The 10,496-nt window shown below is 39.9% G+C and overlaps 1 protein-coding gene across 7 annotated transcripts; it reads right to left on the reverse strand.

The window, feature by feature from the left end:
* Positions 1-26: 26 nt before the first annotated feature.
* LOC311264004 (proton myo-inositol cotransporter-like) lies at positions 27-10,236 on the reverse strand. 7 transcript variants are annotated; one of them, XM_084364494.1, is made up of 11 exons: positions 10,156-10,236; positions 7,557-8,029; positions 6,852-7,011; positions 5,723-5,931; positions 5,478-5,586; positions 5,168-5,331; positions 4,658-4,772; positions 3,919-4,044; positions 3,525-3,643; positions 3,018-3,170; positions 27-2,137 (listed from the first exon to the last, which is right to left on the reverse strand). In XM_084364494.1, the coding sequence occupies exons 2-11, from the start codon at positions 8,002-8,004 to the stop codon at positions 1,911-1,913; spliced, it is 1,830 nt and encodes a 609-aa protein (XP_084220620.1). In that variant the 5' UTR covers positions 8,005-8,029; positions 10,156-10,236; the 3' UTR covers positions 27-1,910. The 7 variants fall into 7 exon arrangements, with proteins under 7 accessions (XP_084220620.1, XP_084220622.1, XP_084220618.1 ...); XM_084364496.1 differs by having other exon boundaries at positions 7,557-8,032; positions 10,156-10,224; XM_084364492.1 differs by having other exon boundaries at positions 10,116-10,216.
* Positions 10,237-10,496: the final 260 nt, after the last annotated feature.

A 10,496-nucleotide genomic window follows, 5' to 3' on the forward strand; every position in this document is an offset into this window, starting at 1 on the left:
TAATGGAAAACATGATGAATGGAACATGAGAGAAATGGTAAGTAATTTAATTTACAGCATTTTAATTTAATTTGTGCATTTCATACACAAAATGTGCATTACACATAACAAATGAACACATCTCATCTGTCATGATATCAATGTTTTATGGCCTATATACTGCTGTCTTTTCAGATATCATTCTCAGTACACTCATCACTTTCGTTCACCTGAGGATAAATATGGTTGTACAAAATGGCTTACAATCTCTGTTATACTACAAAAGTAAGAAACACGTATGCTGGTAATCAATGAGATTCACATGTGTGTATATATAGTGGCTGGATGTGATCACTACTTTCCTACTGCATATGACATGATGTGAAAGAATTACAGATCTGCAACCACAAAATATGCAGTTATAAATACTGAAAAAGATTTGTTCCCATAAGGATGAAGGTTTTTGTGCAATATCCAAATATTTCACTCATCAGAAAACTATTCAGGTTAAATATTCTTAAAAGTTCATAGGAGTCCTACGTAACTAGAAACAAAATGAAGATTGTTCTTCAAAGAGACACTGAAAGCAACATCTATTATTTGCACAGAAATGTCAATTTCACAAAAGACAACTGCACCAGAAACCTTCTCATGAGGAATCCTGCACAGTGCAAACAGGACGTTCTGGACAAATGTGATGTACGTTGTTTTGGACTACTTGCTCACCATTATCTGAGCTGCAAAAACAAATACATCAAATTTAAAGAATATTTAGCAGAGTTGTAGCATTGCGGAAAAGTTATTAGCACACTTAACACCTTGATACGGTACTTACAGTGATAAAGGCTATGGCGTTGTCTGAATCCACCGCTCTGAAATGTGCTGTGCTGAATTCCGATCCTTGCTAGAAAATCAAAGACTTGAGCAACTTGTTCTGGCAACCTGACATATAAACATCTTCTTTCAAAAGGCAAGACACCAGTTTGGTTTTTAAAGTGCAATCTCTCCCACTGTACGCACAATAGCAGCAACCCACAATCAACTGTTTTGTTTAACACCAGCACCGACTAGAAAAAAACAAACCCATGTTAGTAGTTTTTAAACAGGAATTAAACTTCTGTTTTAAAATAGTGTGCAGATATGCAAATGTCTAAATAAGCCGAATCAATCAAGGACAAGTACTTGAAGTACTTGTTGTCCATGTTGTGGATGTAAAATCTTAATAAATTTAAAACCTCAGATAATAAAGACTCACATACAAACACATTCTTGCTGGAATATCAAAAGTCTGAGTGTTTCTACATAAAACTGACACTCGGACTCCTGCAAAGATTTCTTTACAGTGTCTAAAAATAATGATTCAGCAACCAGGTCACTTGGCTCCTGAACCCACTGGAAAAACAAAGACTTGTTACTAAAATGCTACTTGCTGGGAAAACAAAAATCATTCCCCAGAGTTCATCTTTAACATTAATAAGACACAGATGATCAGTTTGTTAAACAAGAAAATTCCATGGAAGTGTACCACCAATAATTTCAGTTTCACATTATTTTGAGATGCTATAGCTTTCCTGGAATATTAAGTATTCCAACAACACTGTTCCAACACTGCAAGGAAGTCTTGCTTCTGTGTTCCCCTTTATGATGACATGGGGAATGATGTGAAACGAGGAGCTGCTGCTCCAAAGAAAAAAAAGAAAGAAAAGTAGACCAACTCCCAGCCGAGACAAAGGCAGACATACAAAAACACAGAAGACTGGCAAAAGAATCAGCTGAGCGAGGAGAAAGAGCCCATTTGTATCACTCATTGAAGAGCCGTAAAAAAATTTGGCTTATGTCTGATTGCAGCCACCAGCGGGCGTCATGATCACCTCTCTCCTCCCCACATCAGCAAACCAAAGGACAGAGTGGAGAGAGAAAATCTTCCCAGTCTACTCTACATCTGAGGCATCGCTGTCAGAGAGGAGGCGGTTGTTGCCTTTTACCCGGATGTAGTGGATGTGGCGATTGTCACTTGGTGAGGAGGCTCCACAGGAGCAGAGCTGACCGGTGAACAGGTTCTCGATTTCCTCCAGCTGCAGTCCCATAGTCTCTGGGAGGCAGCCCTGGACGAATAGGAGGGCCAACACCACCAGGCCGGTGTACATGAAGAATGCCCCTGTAGAGAGATTTACATTCTGAGTTATGGCTGCCACTATTAAACATATTTTCTGTTTCTTTATAAACGTTTATAAACGAGCATCTCTTGCTGCTTTGTCTTCAGCTGTAGACTTCACAGTCACCTCAATACACAGCGAGATGGCCCCAACGTTTGTGATAAATGAATGGTTTATAGTTAAAAAACATATTTTTTATACTGTATGTGCATTGTTTGTTTAGTCTCACACTGCTTGTAAACAAAACTCAGTTCTCATCTCCCACGCCACAGTCCTGTTGCTATAAACAAAATGTTGTTTATAGTGACCACGCCTGGTTATATACAGAGTAAAAACAACATTTCTGGGTAAGACTAGAGCGAAAGTTGCAGGGAAATGCTTTCACTGACAACATATTCTTACATTTCTATTAAAAATAGACACATATCAGACAACAGAGCAGGAATAAAGCTAATGAACTAATTAACCAGGGAATTCTAGCATTTCCTCTTGTGCATTTTCAACTGCTCCTTCTACTCTGTAAACATGGACCAAATCAAGGAGAGGTTAACTAAAGAAGTAAATAAATATGTACTTTTGTACGACTCTTCTTCACCACACTACAAAGAGTGTCAGATGGCAGCAAATTCACGGAAAGCGATTTCAGTTTAATCAGTTTGGACGTAATAAGAAAAGGTAGATTTTGAGGGACAAGTACGTTCACCTCCGAAAGAAACTCAGACCTACGTTTTATTTGTTTCTTACCTGGCAAACAGTTACAATAATTTAAAAATACCATCCTAGAACAAAAGAAATGATTACAGACAACACATTTTTCATGTAAAAGCAGTTCATGGTATGACAATGTATTAACCATCGTCAGACCTCCTGATATAGTCTTACCGTAATAGGTCAGAAATTCAGCAACGTGTAGAAATGTCAAAGACACCAGGACGTTGAAGATCCAGTTGACACCGGCTGAACAGGCATTGCCGGTGCTGCGGGCCCATAGTGGGTAGATCTCTGAGTTCACTGTCCAAGGCATGGGGCCCATACCTAACACACAGAGGTGCTCTTTAATATTCACAAACATAATGTATGTACTGCATGTATCATTTCTTGATATGAGCTATGTGGCAATATATTGTGTATTTGTTATTCTTTGTGATCATAAACAAGCCAAAATGGTTTGTGTCACAGTATGTGAAAGTTGTGTGATAGTTTTGTGGTTTTCTATGTTGTAAATGTATTGCATAAATACGATTACTTTCAAGCAAATACAATCTTTTTTAAATATAGAAGCTTGCTTATAGTTTGAGACATAATAAGATAAAACTGAATTTTCTTAAATTTGCTGGACGACTGTTAGATCGGAGATGTTTGAAAGACATTGAGAAAGTAATTTTAGACCTGGAGCAAAGAATGCAAGGTAGAGGAGGAGGCCCATCAGGACGATCCAGGAGTAGGATGTTGGACAGTAGTTATAGGCCCAGAACAGGCTGCCAGATGCCTCTGTCTGGTTGGAACACCTGTATGAAAGAAATTTTGCAAGAAATCAATACCAAGACTTCTCTACAGGTTTTGCCTACTGACCTATTTAAATTCAAATCCAGCAAAAGCAATCTCACTGCAGTGCAGATCAAAGGTGCTTTAACTTTAAGTAGATTTTAAAGTGGCAAGCATACGATGATGAGCTTGTAATGACCCACATGAACTGGGTGTTCGTGAGTTTGTACTGTGACACATATGTTGCTATCTCAACTATCTCTCACCCTCTCTGTCACACAGATAATGAGTGTCTAACCTTCCCCAGGAGGCGTGATCTGTGGACGTTTGATTGACAGGAACACAGGAGGCGTCGTACACTGTGGTGCCATTGTCACGATAACAAAATCCACAAACTGGATCCAACATGCAGAATTCACAGGACCTGGAGGACAGAGCTGAAAGTAAAACCTCTCATATACTAATAAATCCATGTCCAAACAAACAGGGCGGTCACACTGTTTGCTAAGCAATAGACAGGCACACATACCACTGTCAGCAGTGATAACTCAAGCCTCTGATAACACAAGGATAGCGAAGCTTTATAAACAATGTTCACGGATGCATGAAGAACAATGGATTCATTCTCAAGGATCGTTGGTCAAATCATCACAAAAGCAAATATAGGTACACAAATCACTATGATGTTGAACTCATTACAACTCCTCAGACATCAAGTGTTAAAACCTACTTTAACTCAAGACTTCTAATGGACATGTATTTCTTGTAAGCAATTTCCTACATTTCCTAGAATGCTTTAGAACAACTCCTCGAAAAGGACTCCATGTATTTAGCTCTGGGTTGCTTGTAGGTAAAGAGAGTGATGGTAATAAATATTTAACAATCAAGCCAAAACAATACTGGAGTAGCAATATCTTGCCATGAAGTCACATTGAATACACAAACCTGTTATCTGGATGAATAAGAAACAATAAACTAACATCTCAAAATGAAAACTAATGGTTGGTGGTTAGGACTGAAATGGTGTGTTCACTTACGCATATAGGTTGCAGGTTGAGTTTTGTGAGTCCACTGGATGGAGGGTGATGAGCGGAGAATTCATGGCAGATAGCAAGAACCCGACTGCCAACAAGGCGAGACTCAGACCAGTACCTGCATTATAGAAAATAAACACACCACATAAAGCTCTGAAAAAGAATAATAATGTTGTCTGCATAAATTATAAATGCATAAATCCTGCACAGACCTCTGCGTAAGACTACAACTAAGATATAGAGCAAGACATTGTATCTGACAGACCTGTACGTTTTATGTCCCTCTAAAGAAGAACAACAACTAAATGCAATGGTAACATGACACAAACCTATGTTTACCTTGTTCTATTTTAAAATAACTCTATTTTGCTATGGGTTTATATATATATAAATTGTGTTTTAATTACCTAATCGTGGTGCAAAGAAAAAACACATAAAAAAAATAGAAATAAAATAATAATAGTGAATTTCGGTCACAAGTTGTCTTTAAAAATGACTATCCAAATGACAAACCTATAAGACTGCCCAGGGTCAGCTTCCTGCGGCCCACTCTCTCCACAAGCCAGACTCCAACCAAGGTGAACACAAAATTGGTGGCAGAAGTTGCAGCAGCCAACCAGATAGCCATTTTATCATCCCGCACCCCCGCCATCTGCAGGATAGTTGCACTGTAGTACCTAGATAAGAGAGCAGAGGCTCACTGAAAAGCCAAATCAATTCATGGATGATGTTTTTTTGTGTTCCCAGTTAGACAGGGGCTTTTACAATGGTGGGAGATAAGATAATTGTGTGGGAGCTGTTACAAGATAAATAGTTGACCTACATGACTGTGTTTATCCCAGACAGCTGCTGAAACATCTGGAGGCCGCAGCCAACGATGAGAGCCCTGCGAGTCGGACCGTGACGGAGGATCCTCAAAATAACAAGACCTCCTAAACAACAAGCAAGAAAAAAAAACAATATTTAATACAATAAAAAATGTTTGTACCAAACGTTTTTTTTTCACATCCAGGCAAAACTAATTTAGTCACTGCTGTTATTCTTTTCTGTTTCACAGAACTCTTTCACCTCCACCCGCCTCTCTCTCCTCTTCCTCAATGCTGGTTTTGATGGTGTCATACTCCAAGTCAATGCTCTGGCCTGCTCTGATCCGGCTGAGAGCTTCACGGGCCTCTTGGCTGCGGCCCTTTTGGAGAAGCCAGCGGGGGCTCTCTGGCAGGAAGAAGAAGCCGATGAACTGCAGCACTGCTGGGACAATGGACAAACCTAGCATGTACCTACAGTATGGAGAGAACAAGGAAGAGTGAAGGGGAGAAGGAATGCTGGATCAATGGGATTCTCGAAGTGGGGGTCTGAGTACTTTCAAATGTCTTGGAGGGGGTCGATTTCAAGCTGCATCATGATGGATTGGGGCATCAAAGACACATAACTGAGGATGTTCAGATCCGAGCCACATGACTGAAATCTGAGTCAATATGTTAGACTCCAGTCCCAGCATTTGACTTTTTTTAGGACCAGTTATGTCTTTTTAAAACCCAATCCACTTATGATCCTTTGTTTGCTCACAACTGAAAAATACTCTTGCCAGTGCTCTCTGATCGACAATTTAACTGTTTGCTAATACTAATATATCTGAGATCAAGTGTCAAAGCTCGTCTACACAAGAGGAATTTGTATGATGTGTGTCCAATGGGACAGATACACTCTTAATTCAATCAAATCAGCTTTCTACAAAAGATGCATAATGTCTTGCGCTATATAGTATGTGTGTAATAGCAGAAATTGAAGTACTTTTACATTTAAAGTCTATTTTCTTCAGTTTTACAGTATGTGCGAATATTCATTTATTTTGTCGACCTCTGAGCTCTGCCAACATGTGGGTGACTTTCTCTGAATGCTGTGCCTCAATGCATCCTGTGTAGACTTAGACAGAGGACTGATGCTGCTGCTGCTCTGCTAATCGACTGTTTTAACCTCACAGCTTGAGTAGACATTTTGTTAATGAGCGCTGTAGGTGAAGCGCCTCTGAACTGGTTGGATAGAGAACTTTCACTGCAGTCTGTTTACTGAGTGGATGAACAATATCTCTTTCTTTTCCCCTCAGGGACCACAGAGAAGGTACAACTAAACAAACCTAAAGTAAAGTTCTGTCATGGAAAGTTATTAACAGAGAAGAGAGTGTAGAACCAATGCAAACCTCCAGCCGTCGTGACTCAGGTAGCTGAAAGCTCCATCAATCACACTGGCAATGAGCTGGCCACCAGTGATGAAGAGGGAGTTGATAGTGACCAGCTGACCTCTCTGGTGAGGGGGGGAAACCTCAGCAATGTATACAGGAACTGTCATAGAGGCAATGCCTGAAGGGAAAAAAGAATGGGTTTTATTTTGACGTGCACATAAAATGACCAACACACTTCATGTAATCAGTCAACCGTCAAGACAATAAGTTCTAATTCTACTCTGTTACATTATCCACAGTCCTATCCTTCCTTCAGGCAAACACAAGCCAATAGTAGTACTGGAAAAGCAGGTCAGGTAAGAGGTTGCTTGGAGGGACTTTGTATCTGTACATTGCTTAGATATAGGTTAAAATAACAGGGTGTGGTAATCTACAGAGCTGAGAAGATAGCTTGAGGCTTCTGGTCTGAATTCCATGACAAAATGTAAAAAAGTGAAAACTGAGAACTGAGAGGGTTTTTCATTTAACACATTACGCAAAGTTGCCGTTAATAACCTCAATAAAAAATACAGTTAAAAAGGTAAAAAAAAGTTTCCAGGTTTGGATAAAAAAATATTTAATCCAGGAAAACATAAACAAGCTTTAGTATCTGACCAAATAGCTATATAGATAAAGACTACATACTCAAATTCCCTATTTCATAATTTCCAAACATCAACTCACCTATGCCCAAACCAACTATGATTCTGCCCACAAGAAGCACCTCCTTGCCAGGGGCAACACTCAAGACGATGCCACCGACAGTGAAGATGAAACTGGCCAAAAGGATGCAGATCCTGCGCCCCAGCCACCCATTCAAGGAGCCCCCGCCTAGAGCAGAGAGGGCTGCAGCCCCAACTGTACTGGAAACCAGCAGCTCCTGCCACAGGTTGCTCAGGTTCATCTCCTTCTTCAGGAGCAGCATAGCCCCGGAGACCACCCCAGTGTCATACCCGAAGAGAAATCCTCCCAGGGCGGAGAAAAACGCCAGCAGATAGACAAACCCTGATGTGGGGGCATCTTGGTCCAGGAGGTCCCCACCAGTGGCAGAGTCCCTAGATGGATGTCCAATGAGACTCTGCTCTCCATCATCCCCTGCTTTCCGTCTCCTGCTGCCCATAAGGTTGCCCATGTGCTTCAAGCTGTATTCATCGTGGCTGCTGGACATAGGGGAAACCAGGAGTCAGGCTCAAGCCAGGGTTTACAAGAACCTTCTTGTTCTTACTTCTTTACTAATGAGGTGCTGTCATTTGTTGTTCAAAACTCCCTCCAAACATGTCACAGTCGAGAAAAAGTGGACCCAAACAATAAAAGATGATAGTCCTACATTCTTTCAATACTAGACGTCCAAATATTTTGAAAACCCCGACCTCTCTTTCGCAGTCCAGCCCGAAAGAAGAAACAAGGGAGAAGACAACACGTCGATATATAACTTATAGCTAACTTCCTTGCTAATTTAGCTAACGATAACGTCTCATTAAGTCCCTGTGGTTGACAATGCACACGTTTCTGTTGTCGCAGCAGATTTCGGGTCATATCATGGAGAAATCTGCCTAAACGGTGCAGTATTACGGCTTTAATCTGACTTCATACGAGTGTTTGGCACTGACAGCTGCAACTCTGCTCAGGGCGCGGCCATGTTTACGTGACGTCACCGTCAGTGCAAAGGTAAAAAAAAAAGAGAAAAAAAAGAAAATAGTTTCAAACAGCTTGTTATGAAAAAATGTATCTATTAAAACGGGACGTATTCATAAATAAGATGTGTAATCCGCATCCGAGTCATCTTTCAGTTATTTGATAGCTATTTCTTCTGAACATTTTTACTTATTTATTTTGGGAACAAGGTGACAGCCATTTCCCGGTACAGAGCACCAGACTCCCTAAAGAAATCTCTTATTTTAGTGAATTCTAATTTATCTGTACGGACTATATCGGTGAAACAGAAGTTCAGACCATTTATTGGTCTTCTCTTCAATTCGGCATAATGTGGCAGATGAATTTAGCACAATTTAGCTTATAAATCAATACTTTTTGATCAGCAATTGACCAAGTTGCTGACAAGTGAATCAGGCAGACCTGTAAATAGTAACAGCATGCTTCAAAACTTTGCATTTTAGTGAATCCTTCACATTGTTACATAATAAATGTATACTTAAATAACATCAGATATGAACTAGTTGTAGTCTGTGTAGGATTTGATCGCACTATATATATATATATATATATATACACACACACACACACACATATATATATATATATATATATATATATACACATATATATATATACACCAACCCTACCCATATAAATGTACACTACTGTCCATACTGTATCCACTGCACATATCTAATCTATAGAGCATATACTCATATCTCAAGCTGTTTGTTCTGTCTATGGTGTCTCACTATTGCATTACTATTAATACCTGCACTGCATATCTTTCTGTTCATACTGTATAGGCTATCTTAGCGTATTCATATTATAATATGGTGTTATAACGGTTCTTACTCTATGTATTTTAATGTATTCATATCTATCCCCTTCTGTTCATTCATACAGCATGTGCATTACTTTGCACTCTGCTTTTTGCACTTCTGGTTAGCTGTTCAACTACATGTCATTGTTTCAGAAACTGTACACAATAAAGTTGAACCTAATCTAATGGCTACCCCCAGTCTTGTGTGGGAGTGAAAGGAAATTTGGCCAATTATGGAATCCCTTCTTAAATCATGTGCCACAGCTGTGTTTTAGTATTAGGGTGATCTTTTCTTGCATGGGATTTTCTTTTGTTTTTGTTACAGAGCATTGACTGGGCTTGTTATTGGTTCGTGTTGAATTGTAACTGTTTTTAGTGTTGTTTTTTGTCTTAAACGTATGACGTGGGTTCACAAATGAAATGATGCAAACTTTTAAATGTGAACCTAATCTACTGTGACTGGATCACAGTACTGTCCGCAGCGGGTTGCCAGTAATATCTCATTATCCACGCATCTGATTTGAAAACGTGGGCTAATGCAGTATGCGTATTGCTTTAAATATTCATATGGACTCAACGAAGCTATAAACTAGCCTATACTTAACTATAGGAATACAAAAAAACACTGTCACACAGGTAACCCTATTCACATTCAGTCATCAAGTTTCTGCCGACATACATATTCATCATGAGCCTATTGTTTGTCAGTGAACAGCCTCACTCACGGTATAAAACGTCAACATCACACATATACCATATCTTACCGAAACAGATGTTATTTGCGCAAATCTCTCATAACTATACCTCTGAGAAGCGTATTATGGAGCAGCTGCAGCGGCGGAGTCCTCGTCAACAAAGGGGAAGTTTGTCTGTCTGAAGGACAGGTGTCGTGCCAAAAAGTGATCGTCTGCCAGAATCTGATTTCCGGCCGCGGGAGCGCGCACAGCAGCCCGTTGAGCGGTAGCGTTTAAACGTCTGGTTTTCTCTGGATGAAACGGTCATGATATGCAGATACACACAACTGTACGTCCGCAATTATAGTAAAGGTATGTGTCTTAGAAAGTTTAACGTTTGTTGTTACGTAATTATCACAACTGTGGCCAAAAGAAGTGGAGTTTGTAGCGAAATCAGGCCTGACAATTACG

Source organism: Pagrus pagrus (assembly GCF_965226575.1).
Source record: "Pagrus pagrus genome assembly, chromosome: 10".
In the NCBI taxonomy this organism is placed as follows: domain Eukaryota; kingdom Metazoa; phylum Chordata; class Actinopteri; order Spariformes; family Sparidae; genus Pagrus; species Pagrus pagrus.

Coding starts and splice junctions, on each gene's coding strand:
- LOC311264004 (XM_084364491.1), bottom strand. CDS start 8,040: ATGTCCAGCAGCCACGATGAATACAGCTTGAAGCACATGGGCAACCTT. Junction 7,012..7,556: donor CATAGTTGGTTTGGGCATAG/GTGAGTTGATGT, acceptor TTTTCCCTTCAG/GCATTGCCTCTATGACAGTT. Junction 2,138..3,017: donor TGAATTTCTGACCTATTACG/GTAAGACTATAT, acceptor ATCTCTCTACAG/GGGCATTCTTCATGTACACC.